We start from the raw sequence: 17,373 nt of genomic DNA, 5'->3' as shown, positions 1-17,373 counted from the left end.
AAATAAAGATAATTTCTCTTTCTACACACGCACATGCACACACACATCCCTTACATTTAAGCCTTCATCCTTAACTTTCCAATAAATGTTCATAGCAATTAAAATCCAGGTAAAAAGAATTATCTTGCCTTTTATAATTAAAATAAAGGTTAAAGGAAAAATAAAAAAATCAGTTCACCAATAATTATGAGTCAGCAAAGTATTAGTAAAAGATACATGGAACTGATATACAAGAAGCTTATAACCAAATCACATCAAGCATTCCAAACAGGTTGGCTCACCATATCTCTAAGACATGACTGGGAATTCTAAATCCCCAAATTCCTACAAAAAAGACCTACAGATGAGGTTAACAGACTCTTACAAGTTAGACTTCCATAAATAAAGTTCAGCTTTATGATATGAATTGATTTTTTTTCCTAGAATTTTCTTTATAAGCCATTAGATGCCAGCTTAACTTTCTCAGAGGAAAAAAAGGATGAGGTACAAAGGGTAGAAATGGCAAAATGGGGAGGCTGAGGAGAGAAATGTGAGGTGAGGTAGTAGAGAATAATGGTCAAGTGAGAAGAGGAAGGGAAATAAATGAGAGGATTAGTTGAGGGAAGGTGAGAATAAACAAGAGTTGAGAAGTCACTAGAAGAATCAAGAGATATGGGGATATAGCTGATTCACTTTGTTATAAAGCAGAAACTAACACACCATTGTAAAGCAATTATACTCCAATAAAGATGTTAAAAAAAAAAGAATCAAGAGAAAACTGGCTAGAGATGGGTTAGAAGGTTTGAAGGGAGTAGTAAAGTTTTCAAGCCATTATTGGGAACTTAACAATGAATTTCAATTACCCTAATTGGACCATGAATGGCACCAGTATGCACGGTTATGTGATTTTTCTCCTGTAGGTCTCAGGAAATAACACAAAGGAAAGAAGGCAGGTGGTTGTACCGATCCAAAGTTGAAGATTTGCAGGTGTAATGATAAGACAAAGGATGGAAGATTGTGAGTGTGTTGGTTAAGAGTAGTTGAAGTGAGGCCTCCAAGGGGTTTAGTTAAGGTAGATAAGGAAGAAAGTGAGACCTTGACAGAATGTTGCACCTGGAGAAAAGGGAGAGGAAGGTCATGATGAAGTCACTCAGAGAAATGGAAGGAAGGCAGTGATAGTCAATGGCCTTTCAGATGCTCCAAGTGATGCCATGGTTCAGTGATTAGTCATGGCAGTAGGTGGATGACAGCAGAAGTGAAGATCACTGAAAGACTATTGGAGAAGTTTTGAAATGAGGGCTCAAGATAAGTTACCCAAGGTGATATTAAAGTTAGCCGTGGTGATGATAAAATGTAGAATGGAGGAAAAGATAAGGAACCTAGTGAACTTGAACGACTGGGAGGTAGACAGTTGAGAATAAGAGATATACTTGATGAATCCCCTTTTCCATTTAGCTCTCTGCCCTTGGTTCTCTATACTTCTTTCCCTAGACCAGAAATTCTCAAGCTTTTCATCTCAGTTCCCTTTTACACACTTAAATATTGAGGATCTTAAAGAGCTTATCATTTGGGCTATATCTATTGATATTTATTATATTACAAATTACAATAGAAAAATTTAATTTATTCATTTAAAAAAATAATAAACATTATGTTAATATAAGTCATATATTTTTAGTGAAAAATAACTTTCTTTTCCAAAACAAACCAAAAAAATATACAGAGAAGTGGCATTTTTTTTACATCTTTGCAAATCTCTTTAACGTCTAGCTTAAGAGAAGACAGTTACATTCTCATATCTGCTTCTGCATACAAGCTGTTGCAATATGTTGCAGATAAAAACAGTTAAGTCAATATTTCTGTCAATATTAGAAAATTAAGAAAGACATACATATTTAACCCATACATCAAACGAGATCACAATGGAAATTGAAAAATATTCTAAAATACAAAATAATGAAAATATTGCAAATAAATCTTGCGGGATGAAGTTAAATTTGTGCTAAATGAAGAATTTATAGTCTTCAATTCAGATATGACAAAGAACAAGCCTCTGAAAATAAATTTTCTAAGTACAAATATAAAATAGAAAAAGAACAGTAAAGTAGAAGAGTGAAAAATCATAAAAATAAGAGCAAAAAAAGAAAAACCAATTAAGTCTCACAAATATATGTAGCTGGAAGAGGAAAAAGTATTTTAATAAATTTTTCAGATAATTGTGGGAATTCCTCTTTGATATTACACCAAAACTTGACAAGTGGTATTTCTTAAAGGTTAGTTGTAATATAGAATCCAAAATCATGTCAATGAACGTTCTGCTCTCTGTTACGTTATAAGCCATTGGTCTGTCTTGTGCTTTGAATGAATGTTTTCCACACATGCGTACTTTCTAAAAAGCCTGTACTTGTTATCTGAAAAATTTTGGTTCATTGAGTTATACAGCTTCCCAATTTGAAAAACACATTTCATTGTCCATATTTTTAAAAAATCGTATTTGTTAATATCACCAATGTTGTCAGAAAGCCTTTAATTATCAAGAAGCTCTCAAGCTCATGATGACAAATACAAATGTTCCAAAATTCTAATTTTCTTAAAAGCTCAAATTATATTATTAGCAAAAAATGCTGTCAGTTGACTTCTTTGAAGTGATAGGCTCATTTTTAAGAAAATATTTGCCAAATACCAAAGTCTGAATAACCATACTTTGTCAGTTGTTCTTTCATGGTAAAAGCGGTCAGTTCAGCTTACAACTCAATCACATAAGTGGTTCTCACTTAGACAACAATCTTGTTTTCATATGCATCAAAAGTACTTTAAATATATTTCCTATTGTCATTCACAGAATACTAAAAGGGCATGTACTCAAGGGTCAAAATTTATTAAAATTAGTAACTTTACTGCTTCATTAATGATACACTTAAGTCAAACTGGCTTTTTTCCCCCTCTGTGATTGCATGGCCTTGAAAATTATACTGACTACTAGTATAATCTTGGGCCATGGTGTTGATTTCTGCTACAGCTTTTACGCTATTTGTACAAACACCAATATAGTTTTGAGCTCACAGAACCCCTGAAAAGTATTAGTGACTCCTAGAGGTCTATGAAACAGACATTTAAGAACCAGTGCCCTAGATTTCAATATTTCTCTATGTTTAGCCTTAACCTCCCCAGACTATGAGATGTATATTTTTCAGTGCCTTGACTATCCTTACCTTCATGTCACACTATCATTTCTGTGCAGAGAAGAGTTAATATAGCAGGTCCCAATGTCATTACCCTTAAGAAGCCTATTTGCAAGGTTGGTCCTTGGTTGGTTTTTGGACCCTTAGATTTTTCCCATCATTTCCCAATAAGAATGGCTCACTGTGCCTAAACAGTTTGTGTAACCAATACAGTTTATGCTGAATATCTGCTTTCCTTCTGGGAGTCCGGATTTTTAAAAGTGTCAGACAAACAGGTCCTAGATGACCAGCCCCCATTAAAAACTCTGGGCACTGAGTCACTAAGGAGCTCCCCTGGTTGACAGATTTCATAGGTGTTGTCCCAATACCTTGCTGGGAGAATTAAGCATGTCCAGTGTAGTATCACTGTAAGAGGACTCTTGGAAGCTGTGCCTGGTTTCTCCAGACTTCACCCATGCACTTTTTCTCTTTGTTGACTGTACTTTGAAACCTTTCACTGTAATAAGTCATAGATGTAAGTACAACTATATGCTGAGTTCTGTGAGTCCTCCTAGTGAATCATAATAGCACCTGGGGTGGGGTGACCATGAGTACCCGACACAACCGCAAACTAAACAGGTTTAAAATTGGACTTCTCACCTACTTCTGCCCCACTCTAAATCATGATGTTCCTCTTTCTCCTTAAGGTCATCATTTTTCTGGTTAAACACAGTATTTATTTCATAATCATTCAAAAATCGCAGAGTGCAATCTTCAATTCCTCCTAAACTCACTAGCTTCTGGTCATTAGTGCTCCTGCACCTTTAATTTACTCTATTGTTACCAATTTTCTTAAAGTCATTTGATCAAATCAGACCTACTTAAAAATTTATAAAGCCTGTTCACAGGATAAAATTTAACTTCTTATACCAAGATGCTCTGAATTCTTAACCTACTGATTGACCTATCAACTAACTGACACTTAGCATATACTGTCTTATATTATTATTTTAGCCTTTGTGTATGTCTTGTATTCTCAGACAAGTAAAAGTTTTCTAAGATCAAGGACTAGTTCTTTTGGTTCTTCAAATCCCCAAGAAATCCTCACATAATTCTATCTAGAATTTAGCAAACAACTATTATTTAGTGAGTAGTTAAAAAGCAATTAATTTGGGTAGGATTAAATTAGGAGAGCCTTCAAAAACGATCAGTGTAGTGCATGACTTCTACTTCCCTTTCTGGTCCAGTATGGTCCCCAGCATAGGTGTTTAATTAACTACAGATGGAGATCCAATCAACAGCTAAATAAAAGGCTCCAGAGAAACATGTATTTTATATCTACATCTACTATTACGAAATATTTTTAGGATTTATATGACATCTCTAAGTGTAACAACTGTACTTTAACTTAATGAAAACCAATGGAAGAATTCACATTTATGGAAAGAGCTTATGGATTGTAAGGATCTTCGTTGTAGTTAATACCAACTACTCTGTGGGAAAATAAACTAAGTTTTACTGTGAATAGCTTACAAAAACACTAATCCAAGCACATTAACAACCTCAGTTAGGCTATAAAACAAAGACTATTACATAAGACAGATTCCTACAAAATTAATAATTAAAAATACAATGTTGAATGGGACTATTTATTACAGAGGCAAAATAAAACAAATGGATTGGTTTTTAAATCCCCAACCATGCTATGATATGAAGTAGTTGGTGCTTATGCTGAATACACTAAAATTTTACTGTAAAATTTACACAGTTCATTACAGGGTGGTAAACATTAAGTTGGAACTATTATGGACCATATACAAGGAAATTTAACTACCTGAAGAACATTGTTATCTAACAATTTCAGCAATAAGATACTCCTACAATTTAGATCAGACTTGGAGTTCAGGCTTTTATGTGGCATTCTTTACTCTTATTATTTTTTATTACACGTAATTCTTCTGCTGTCCTGAAGAGTGAGTTGTGCTATATCTTAGATTCACATTTTTATTCCTCCAGAATTTTATAATAGCGGCAACCAGTAATATGATTCAATTTAAAATAATTCATTTTATGGAAAAACTTTATGAACACTTCAAGATTTTTGGAAAAATAATTGTAACTGATCTGAACAATTATATTAATGAATAAAAAATACCTCGAGGAACACAACAAGTGCTTTTTTAGGGCCTTCTTGGATAGGTAAATATTCAACGTGAGCCTTTGAGAGAATATTCTTTACTTCTGAGAGTTTAAATAGCAACCTTGTCAGTTCAGCCAACTGTTCCATGTAGTCTTTTTCTGTTAAAATAAAATATTTATATGTTTATAAATTTATGTTTTTTATATATTATATATATATATATATACACACACACACACGCACACACACACACATATATATGGGAGAACAGGGAATGTATCATTCTTCATTTATGACAATGCTTTCTTTTAAAATTAAAATTTCCACATTATTAAAAAACTTCTAAGTTTCTCTCACTATGGGAAGGCTTTATTTAAAAACAAACAAATGAATACTTGTGAACGTCCTAGTCCCAAAAGCTATTCCTGTAAAGCCAACTGATGTAATAATATATGAAAGTAAATTTGGAGCATTTTTTCAGTCCAGCCTTTGTGAGATTTATGAATGGCTATAAACAATAGGTTTAGGATAAGGCACGCCCTACAGACAATCAGAACTGTATGGGATATTAAAAACAAAAAAATTACAAGGAAATGGGATGAAATTATTCATAATTGGATATTTTTCTTTATAGGGTGTTAACAGTGTGATATTTGGTTATTTACTTCATATTTCCACTTTTTTTTGTGATCAGTTTCTTCAAGGTAAAAAAATAGCTCGTCATTTGAGAGCAAATTTTTGTTCCTAGCTTCCAAGGAAACAAGTTCTTTTATCTTTATAGGAGAGAAATTTGTCATATACAGTAACGGGAAAATATCAAGAAAAACAAACAGGCTGCAAAAGGAAATAAATTTCTGTTCATATTAATTCCTATTTACAAATATATTTTTTATCTTTCCTATTAATTTACATAATGAAACAGGAAATTTTAAACATACTTAGCTATCTAGAAAGCAAAACACCTGCAATACTTACCAACTGCCTGTTCAGTATTTAAATCAATGAACGAGTCATCTGGCACATAAAGGTTTTTTATATACATTTGCAAAATGCAACGGATCCATGATCTTATAGTTAGGGCTTGAAAAGATACACAGCCTGAATGAGAAAGTGCTTCACATAACATGCTGTAAAAATAAGTTGATGGATATTAAAAAGAGAAACCAAAACAAAACCCTGACAATGTATTCCCTGAGTACAGAGATTCAGAAATAAAGGAAAACATTCTAATATCCCCCAGTTCTTGGCCTCACTTATTTTACAGACAAACACACTAATGCAGACATGCATTGCTGAAAATAAACTCTACAGATACACACAAAATGATATTTTAGACAAATATTCTTGCTTTCATTTGTAATGTCCTAGTTTTTAATTTTCCTTTTCCCACTGATGGCATACATATAGGCTAATGCCAAAGGAGAAAGGGAAAGAAGAACATGGTTAAAATTAGAAAAACAAGGAAGGGGATTAACTAGCTAGGTGAGATAATACTAAAGGAAGTGTCAAGTACAATAAAAAACAGTGGCCCTTAGAGTAAACAGAGAAGAAAGAGGTCATGACCAAGAAAAAAGGTAAAAAGACAAAATACATTTCTATGTGGCTCTCCTGACCAATCCCGTTCCCATCCCTTCCTTTCCTGCTCCCCCATCTCACAGGAGTCATTATTAAGGAATTCCAAAATAACATCTGAATGAGATTAAAAAAAAAATTATCTTACAAAGTCAAAGGCCTGGTTAAATCTGATTTCTAATCATTTTGTAAGTGAGGATAGAGAGAATGAGGATGGTCTTAACCTAATTATAAATGTTATGTAAAGTTAGACACTTGAAAAATACATATAAATCATAACTCTAAAAATATTGTTTTGAAATGCTTTGAATATAAGTTATCATAAAAAAAGAGAACACAAAACAGAAGAACTCAGTTGGGTCATTTATTACTTACACAACCTTCCCAACGTTACTTACCATCTTTGCATTTCAGTTCCTTCAACTGTGACTAACACACAATATTATTTTAAAAACTGAAATCCTTTCAGATAATTTCAGCAAAAGTATTTAATAAATAATATAAATAAATGTTTGTTGTTATTAAAGAATTCTTAAGCTGGAAGGGATCCTGAAAGTAATCCAATTGAAGGTGAACTCCCTTACTTTACAACTGAAAGCCAGTGAGAAAATGATTAATGACTCTGCTTAATTAACTTCCTTTTGAGAAGAATACCTCTCTTCATTTTCACTGACTGGCAGCTGGGATCAGACCTACACCGGTCTCTTAGGTTTGTGTATTTATTTTATTTTCCCTCATCTTGATATTCTTATTTGAATTGTCCTGATTATTCTATACTATTTCTATTATCTATTGCATATTTTTTCTGTTGGGGTTCCTCAGATCTCTTATGTAATATGGCAGGAGACACTTAAAGATACGGAAACCAAAGTTCAGGGTGGGGAAGTCTCTTGTTCATGACTACACAAAAGTCAAAGCTTTAAACATCTAGCTGTGAAGAGGAAAGCTATCATTAAATCTAAAACTACAGTAATATAAGTGTCTTACAGATTCAGCAATATTAATTGTATAATTTCTTTCACAATGGTGAGTGAAGAAAGGTCATTTCAGGATGAGGATAAGGCAGTCCTACAAAAACCGTTTTGACAAAACAGCAGCAACACTGTTTTAAGAAAGCTTTCCTACTATTAATACTGTCAAAATGCTGATACACAGAAAAGCAACAAACTGCCCAAGTGAGAGTATATATAGTAAAGATCAGTTTTTATTGTGAAAATTCTTACCTTCCTAGTGAACTCATCTATCGTGGGCTTACATTAATGTGCATACCTGAAATAAAAACACTTACCTATTTTGTAGGAAATGACTTAAATATCTGGCTACAACTTGGGGCCAGACGATATCATCCCAACCAAAAAGTTGTATCATTGATGTAACTGGCTGAGGCTGAAGATCTGATGGAGCTGTGCTGGGCAAGTCCATTGCCAGCAAAGTAAAATCTGGATTTAAAATGAGAAAAACTCACAGTGAGAATTTTTTAACACCCCCCCCCCAAAATTATATCAAGAATGATTTTAAAAAAATCAGCACTAAATATAGTAAAATGTCACATTTTAGAAATGTACAACAGAAAGCTAAAACTGAACTAAATTCATGTTGTCGAAGAAATTTCTGTGGTGATCATCTGGATCTCCAAGAAAGGGTCTAGAATAATCTATCTCAGCATCATCATGATGAATCAATAATGGCCCCCTCAAATGGCAAATTCTACACCTGATGTCTCTGCTTATGTGACTCTCTCATTCAAAAGACCCATTACAAAAATTATTTCTAGCATCCACTCTTCTCCAATTGAGTTAATTTACTCATCACCTGCCACAGACAGAGTTCTTCCTCACCTTGGACACCGGACATTCTCTTCTAGTAAAAAGTGATCTCCTACAATCAATCAATGATACTCTACTTCCCTCAGAACTCACAAAGCCTAGGAACTAGAATTCCTTAGGTCACCATGATAAACAAATGTACTTTATTTTGTGATTTCCTGGGATTCCCCAACTTAATTTGCACTACATCACTACATGTTTATCAATAAATTGCTTCTTAAGCACTGCCTCCTATGCAGCTCTCTCAAATGGTGGCTATTTATTCTCCCACACTCTCGTACACTGGACCCACATAAGGTGAGCTTACTTCTTGGTCCACATTGCTGCTTCTATACCATTCTCCCTTCCCCCTCCCTTTGGCTTTGAGTCTTACTTAGGTCATCAGATTAAGTCACCAGCACTAACTCTCCTTGTTGCATTTGTCTACCGTTTCCTCCTTCACCTCTTCTCATCCCTTGAAGATCTTAGCTCACTATCATCCTTTCTAACTGCACTCCTGTCATAGTCCTTGATGATTTTTTCTTCCAATCTCCTGGCACTGAACTCCTCTCCTGCAGTGAGTCTATCTTCCATTCTACTTTAGCCATTCACTCCCATGGTGATACAGAGACCTTGGCACTACCCATAAGTACAATCTCACCATAATTTCCACTTTGAAGACCCCTCTTTCTGGCATCGAACTACCTTTCCAACTCTCCTCCTCTAGGTTCCCAAATCCAACAATCCTTTGATTCCACCAGGACCTACAATTCATTGATCCTACAAGTTTTCCCCTTCCTTCCTCTTTTTAGGCAGCTTGATTACATGGTCCATTATTATACTGATTTTCATATTACCATCAACTCCCTTGCTTCTTACTTGATTTTTTGTACTTGCCTGAAAAAAACACCATCTGTTTAATTACACCCTTGGTCTTCTCCCCACATGCACCTACACCAGTATAAATGGCTGGTGAGCAACCATGCTGACTGATCTCACTTCAGGTTTATGACTACACACTTTAAGTGGACTCTTAGAGCTGGCCATCATTTCTACCACATTTCTCTAGTCCATTCAGTCTTTTACTCTCCTAGGGGATTATTGCATACCTTCTTTCCTCGCTCCGTCATTAGCCAGCATCTCCTCCCCATCTTCACTTTCAGCTAATGACCTTACTACTTCACAGAGAAATGAGAAACATCAGAGGAGAGCCACCACATCTACCCAGCAACCTCCACCTGGGTCCACTTACTCTGCCTTCTCTTCTGCTACTACAGGATATCTGAGGCCAAGTCCTCTATGGCATCCCATTTCTCTGGGGCATTAAAATACAAGTGAGTCTCTTGCCACATCAAGTTTTCCCTCACTCCTAAACATTCCTGTCAGCATTATAAATATGCTGAAATTTCTCCCATGTTATTAGAAAAAAATCTCTGACCCCACTTCCCTCTCCAGCTAACATCCCCATTTTTCTACTTCTCTTAGACAGTGATATTCAAAAAGATTTACTACATTTGCAGTCAGCAATTCCTCTTCTCACATTTTCTCTTGGATATCTTCCATCAGGCCTTTGTCTCTACCCACTACAGCAAAACTGCTCTTGAAGGTCACCAGTGACCTCCATCCTACTAAATCCAAGGACCGATTCTCAGGCCTCATCCTATTTGACCCATTAACTGCATGTGAAGTGTTGATAACTGCTCCTTCCTTGAAAAGCTCTGTCATTTGGTTTCCAGGGCACTATACTTTCTTGGTTTTCGTCTCACCTCACTGGTATTCCTTTGAAGTCTCCTTTCTTGGTTCCTCTTTATCCTACAAATCTCAACATGGGAATATCCTAGGGCCCTATCCTCAAACTTCTCTTTTTACTGGTACTTACTCTATTAGTAGTCTCATCCAGTTCATAGCTTTAAAGACTATTTATACATACATAGTTTCCAAATTTAAATCTCTAGCTTAGACCTCTTCCCTAAACCCTAGGTTCATTATCCAGGGGTCTAACTCAACATCCCTACTTGGATTTTAATGGACATATTAAAAAAAAAAAATGTCCAAAATCAAAATCCTAGTCTTCACTCACAAAATCTGCTCCTGCCACGATCTTCCTCATCTCAAACAAGGGGTTCTCCCTTTATCTGTTTTGCTTACCATATCATACCCACTTAGAAAATTCTGTCAGCTCTACCTTCAGATTGGAAATCTGACCACTTCTCACCACTTCTATTGCTACCACTGTAGCCCAAGGTGCCCACCTCTGAGCTGTTACAATAGTTCCCTACATGGCCTCCCCACCTCCCGATAGTCTATTCTCCAGCCAGCAGGCAGAGGGATCATATCACTCCTCTGCTCAAGACTTCCCAACAGCTTCTAATCTCAGGGTAAAAGCAAAAGTCTTCACAGCTACGTACAAGGCAGAACACAAAGTAGTTCTCCGTAACTGCTTGACCACATCTCTGACCACTCTTACTCCTTTTCTTATTCCACGAGAGCTTTGACGGCTTCCTGTAGTTCCTCAAACACACCAGACACACTCTTGTCTCTGGACTTCTGCATAGCTCATAGCTGCATAGCTGCATATCTCACCTTCTTCATGTCTTTGCTCAAATGGTACTCACACAGGTTTTCCTGACAATTCTGTTTAAAATTATAACTTGCCTCTAGCTTTCCCTATCCCTATCCTTTTCTATATTTTTATTTTTCTCCACAGCACTTATCACCATCTGACATATTACACATTTTACCTACTGATTTATTTATGTTCTCTCCCCGCCACTAGACTATAAGCTCCATGAAAACATGGAGCTTATACATGAAAAAAGGAACTGCAGTCCTTTTTTTTTCCCATTGGTATATCCCCAATGGCAATAAAAGTGGGTATTCAATAACCTTTTTTTAATGCAGGAAATTTCTCTCTCCTATGAAGTCTTTATTTTAAAACGAACCCAAAACCCACACATATTTTGCTTTATATCTATATACTGTTTATTTTCAGTGCCTAGGACAGTACTGACTCAACTTGTATGATATAATTTTTGGTAACTAACTGGGAGTTGGGATGATGAATGGAAGAAAGATAAGTCATATCGGCTAGTAATGACTGCTTTGGTTAAACTGAATATCAATATTTATTTTCATAGACATTACACTGGTTGGAAAACTGTTGCCCTGTCACAATTCTTCAATCTATGTATCATTGTAAAGTCTTAATTATGGAAGTGTTACCAGAATTCAAGGTCTTTTAAAATTTATATCATGCAGTCTTTTCTGTAGTGCTTTTAGCTCAGCTTTACTCATTCACACCAGGGTAAAATAAACCTTGGTTTAGATCTTAGGTTTTCAAAAGTGTTAATATTTAAATACATTAAATACCTTCATATAAATTGCATTTAAATACATGCAGTCACCATATTGATCTCTCTCTATTCCAGTATTTCTTAACATACATTGGGTAAAATATCCCTTTGAGAAAGATAATGACTTCTTTTTGGGAAAGTGCATATATGCACATATATTCAAATTCTTGCCTATAATTTCATTTGATTCAGAGTCCCTTAAAGCCTAAGGACATGTCCGTAGGCTAATAATTAAATTAAGTAAAAATTACAGCCTAAAATAGAATCTAATGAAGTCAGAACAATAACATTCTCTATACTCCATGTCATTCTGAGCTCATCTGCTTGATGTTGAAGTGGAACTCATGCTATATCCTTTATTGCTCTTTATTCAACTTCATCTTATACTAGATATCTGAACATACAATTTGAAAATAAACTACTTGAACTAGAAGAAATCAAATGTTGCTTTACTTTCCAAATAATGCATGCATAAGAAAAGTTCACGTACATTCAATATTTTTAAGGTTAAAAATGATCTTTTGTTTTTAGAAAACGATCACTTAATTTTTACCTTTACTAAGAGGAAAATAATAAACAAACCAAAGGTTCCTAATTTTAAAATATGTAACTCTTTTCATCCTTCTGGTTGACAAAATATTTATTGCACCATAATAAAATAAGAGTCTGTTACCAAGCAGACAGAAGAAAAAACTGACAGAGTCTGCAAAATGAGAAACTAATTAGCAAATTAACAACGCTGACCTGCAGCTGCATCTGCGAGTTGTGAGAGAGGCACTATCTGTGACATTCTCTGACTCTTCAAAAATGAAAAGAAATGCCTCCATAGTGCACTGGCAACTGCAGCAAGGTGGCGCTCTTTAGCCGATAATGAAGACTGCACAATGAGGTCCACATTCTCCCTCTGAAGTTCCTGACACAATTGTTGATGCATACTCCTAAAAAGAAATAAAAATACAGCTAACACCCAACAAACACTCATAAAAATTTTTCTTTAAATACATTATGGGCTTTTAACACTTACACCATATGAAAACTGAAGAACTGTTTTATATCATTAAAACCTTTATGCCAAGACATTATGCATTTCTGGTTATTTGATGGATGAATGATGGCATATTAAGCACCATAAAGTTAATGTTAATTACTAATGTCAGCCATTAATTATATGCTTTTTAATATGTCAGATCCAAATAAGAAACACGCAGCTTCAGAATGAAGGTTTGCATTTTGCAACTCACTATGACAAGTGATTTTACTTACAATCTAGACATAAAAACAAAATTTTAAACCATTTCTCCTGTGAGCTTTAGGGCATGATGTACCAAGAGGACAGTGAGTATTTATGGCTTATGTGTGATATTTTAAACTAAAATACTTTCCTTGTTTAGAGCAGACACAGGTGTTGAGCTAGTATATAAATATAAAACTGTGCTACATACAACCTTATTATCAGTACATTGGTCCAAAAAGATCCATAATCATTTTCACATAGTAGAAAAAAATAAAAAGTAAGAAGTTATTCTCCATAAATCCATAAAACATGAATTCAATACTGCCTCAAGTTTCAATTCATCATTTACTCACCTTTTTTTCCTATTGAAAATTGAGACATCTCTAGACCTTAAAAGAAACATGAGAGGGGTATATACTAAAAGATTTTTCTAGTGATCTGGAATAGAAGGCATTTATGCAATATACCCAGCAATTAATAATATTATTTAAAACTAAATGGCAACTGTGATATTATTCCTGTTTCTGTTTATATTACTGCCATCTCAATTGAGAGTAGACACAAATGAATGAATACCATCCTTAGATTTGCTTTCTTCAATTAAAGAGAAAGCAGTGAAAACCAACCAGTGGAGCTAAGGCAGAAGGCTTCCTTCAATAATGGTAGTATTCCATTAAGAAAAACGACTAGTACTTTAAAAAAGAAGGAAATATTACATTAATTCCAACACTCCTGATGTTTTAAATCAGTTCATCTAAGGGAAGTGGACACTCAAAATAACTATATAAAATACAGAACTAACTAGTGCATGTAACTAAAGCAATTCCGCAAAAAGATCAAACTGGTTGCAAGACCACATCTTCGTACTTTTCACATAACTACACAAAAGTAAAAATTTTAAGTATAAATTATGGAACACTAGGACTCTGTGCCTCTCTACATTGGAATTCTTGGATGATCATGAGATACTACTTAATGCTACTTGAAGTACTGAAAATTAAACAAGTGTACAAATGCCTGGGGAAAGAATATCATAGTAAGCAAGTCTCATAAAAACTAACCAAGTATCTGCTATGTTCTCTCTGTGTAAAAACCTGCCTGAGATGCTTTCAACTTGAACTAGTGACTAAAGAATCATTTCAGGTCCTTTAGCTTTGAGTAAGATGAATATCAAATCACTAAAATCCATCTGGCAACTAATTCATCTGCCTACATCCACAAAGCAAAGTTCATGGGTACATTTCAAGACACTGGAGTCCAAGTAAAATAATACCACCAGTTGTAAAACCCATCTATAGCTTTTTCAAAGTACATTGGTCTCAAAGGATAATAAATAACTTACTGCATTTGGGTAGGATGGATTTTACTCACTATTTCTAAATAAACTAAGCCATTTCTTTACTCACTAAAATCTATTCCCCAGGAAGGGGTATTATTTCTGATCATCCTTTACGATGCCAGAAATTCTTTAACTAAAAATCAGAACAATTCTGTAAGATGGGTATCATTTAATCCTCTTTATAGATGATGAAGATGATAATAACATGCCCAAAGGTCACATGGCTAAGAAGAGCTGGCCCCATAATCTGAATCAAAATCTGACTCTGAAGCCCATACTTTCCCCTTACACACTAAGACACACACCCTTATATGCTAAGATGCACGCACATGTGCGCACACACACACACGATTTAAATATTGATCAATTTTCTTCTCTCCCTACTTGGGTTGAAGAAATTTTAGTAAGCCTAAGAAAAGAAGCTAGACAAGCCACATGTAGCTTTGCCTTGTGAAGAGGCAGGGGCAAATGTTTTGAGTAAAAGACTAACTTAACATGGGTTAAAATCATTTTGGAAATACACATATGTGGAAATACAGATAACCAGCCCACTTATGTTCTAAAAGATGCAATACATTATAGCAGAAAATAAAATCTGCTGAACATCAAGTTATTCAAATTGCAGCTCTTATAGTAGAAACAATAGCAACATCTAGCATTTATTGGTATTTACCATGTGCCAAGCACCATGCTAGGTATTTTGTAAGCATAGTTTCTCACCCCATGTGGTAGGTACAATTATTATTCAAATCTTATAAATGAGGAAACTGAGGCAACAGAAGTAACACTTGTGTTGGGTAAAACTGCTGGTTATTAGCAAAGCTACTCTGAGCTGTGTGACCTTGAAAAAAAAAAAAAGTAACCTCCCAATTTTTGTTTTCTAAAGAGTTAAGATTAGGAACAATCATTTATCATCCACCCAACAGGGTTATTGTGAAGATCACATGAAATAATGTCCTCAAAAGTGGTTAGGAGGGGACTTCCCTGGTGGTCCACTGGTTAAGAATTCGCTTTCCAATGTCAGGGATGCAGATTCGATCTCTGGTCAGGGAACTAAGATCCCACACGCTGTGGGGCAACTAAGCCCACACGCCACAACTAGAGAGCCCATGTGCTGCAACTACTGAGTCTGCGCACCGCAACGAAAGATCCTGCATGCTGCAATGAAGATCCCGTGTGCTGCAACTAAGACATGATGAAGCCAAATTAAAAAAAAAAAAAAAAGTGTTTAGGAACCTATTGCTATACTATGGAGACACCCAAACTTTTACATACCTAGTTATCCAGGTTTTCATACGCTTCTATTTTAGCTCTGGTATCCTGCCTCTTTTGGCTTACCTCATTAAGTTCAAGCACTTTCCTGATTCCTGTAGCCAACTGCTCTTGTGCCCCACTTTCCAGGATTTGTTTTCCTGTTTTTATCTTCATGTTACTTCTTGTTGTGATTTCACATATTCACTTATCCATCTTGCCCCCAACCTTCCCACCCTCACACAGACACACAAATGTACTGAGGCATCTATCACATCAGAGGCACTGAAACCTGCAGCATCTGACTGCTGCTATCTGCCAGCCTGGTCTCTGAGGCACTGTTCCTCCCTACTAACCTGGGCAGGCTTCTGGGAACACTCATTAGACTACTACATCTAGGTTTTACTTCTCATCTTTGTATGCTCTTGCTTCTCCTGTAACTGATAACTATAGAACAAGGTATGACATACTATACATCGTTTTCCTGGTAGTCATAGCTGCATATGTAATATTTCTAACATATTACGCCTCAAAATTTAAAGAAAAGTCGTCTATTGATGGACCTTGCACCACATAGAAAAAGCATAATATAATAAATGTGAGTGATAAGAGCTAACAGAAAGCAAGGGATTAACAACAATTAACAACTGAATTCCTTTTAGTTCTACTGCAAAACCTGCCAACTTCCTTCAATCTTTATTAGTAAAAAATATAATGGGAAGTTCTAAGTTAAAACAAGTTGTTCTAAACCACTATGAGTAATTATTCCAAGTGCCTGATTGATCTAACTAATGGAAAACTGGATGGGAATCAGGATACTCTACCATTCTTAGTTTCAGCTAAATTCACTAAAAAAAAAACCTTAGGTACTCTGGATCTTCTTGTCGTTCTTATTTTCATCTATAAAATAGGGCTATAATCTGCTCTACTACCCAGAAAGAATATAACATAACCAAAGTAATGACATTACCAGAAAACAAAACAACCAAAAAAACCCCTAAGTTTTAAAGCTGGAAGATATCTTAAAAATCATCCAACCCAATCCTGTCTTCAAAAAATAAAAACAAAACAAAACAAAAACAGACTCCAGGCATACAGAGAATTGTGCAAAGCCTCACTAGGAAATGATAGTAGTTTAAGTTCTGACCCCCAGTTCTGTGCATGCCCAGTATTCAGGGAGAGGCAATAAATCAGAAACCAAGCTGGCAAGCAGCCGCTCAGGCACACCCAGCAGTGCCTCCCTGTAATGGCGCCTCAGTGCATTTGTGTGTATGTGGACGAGGAGGTGAGTGGGTGGTAACAACTGAGTGAATAGGTGAGATCTAGGCAAGGAGTTTATTGGCTGTTTTGACTATTGAGGGATTATAACAAATAAAAAGCCCAGTACTGGCAATGATGCTTCTGGTCACATATAATGCACCATTAAGGCATTAAAAAGGCTCCTCAAGAGGTAAGGAAAATTATCCAAATGAACTTGTCTAGGAGAGAGCCAGCTTGTGACCCTGGAAAACAGACTTAGTTTTTTCATCTGTTAAATGG

At 35.4% G+C, this 17,373-nt stretch overlaps 1 protein-coding gene across 1 annotated transcript in view; it reads right to left on the bottom strand.

Annotated features, from left to right (window-relative positions):
- MMS22L (MMS22 like, DNA repair protein) overlaps positions 1-17,373 on the bottom strand; it is a 132,890-nt gene that overhangs the window by 22,293 nt on the left and 93,224 nt on the right. Inside the window, exons 15-18 of the mRNA XM_061207346.1 lie at positions 12,755-12,948; positions 8,141-8,291; positions 6,256-6,407; positions 5,296-5,438 (exon numbers count right to left, since the gene is read on the bottom strand). Of these exons, the coding sequence (XP_061063329.1) occupies positions 5,296-5,438; positions 6,256-6,407; positions 8,141-8,291; positions 12,755-12,948 (640 nt within the window). The remainder of the gene's footprint in view (positions 1-5,295; positions 5,439-6,255; positions 6,408-8,140; positions 8,292-12,754; positions 12,949-17,373) is intronic.

Source organism: Eubalaena glacialis, chromosome 12 (genome assembly GCF_028564815.1).
Source record: "Eubalaena glacialis isolate mEubGla1 chromosome 12, mEubGla1.1.hap2.+ XY, whole genome shotgun sequence".
Classification (NCBI taxonomy): Eukaryota; Metazoa; Chordata; class Mammalia; order Artiodactyla; family Balaenidae; genus Eubalaena; species Eubalaena glacialis.
This window is presented reverse-complemented; position numbering and strand designations above follow the sequence as displayed.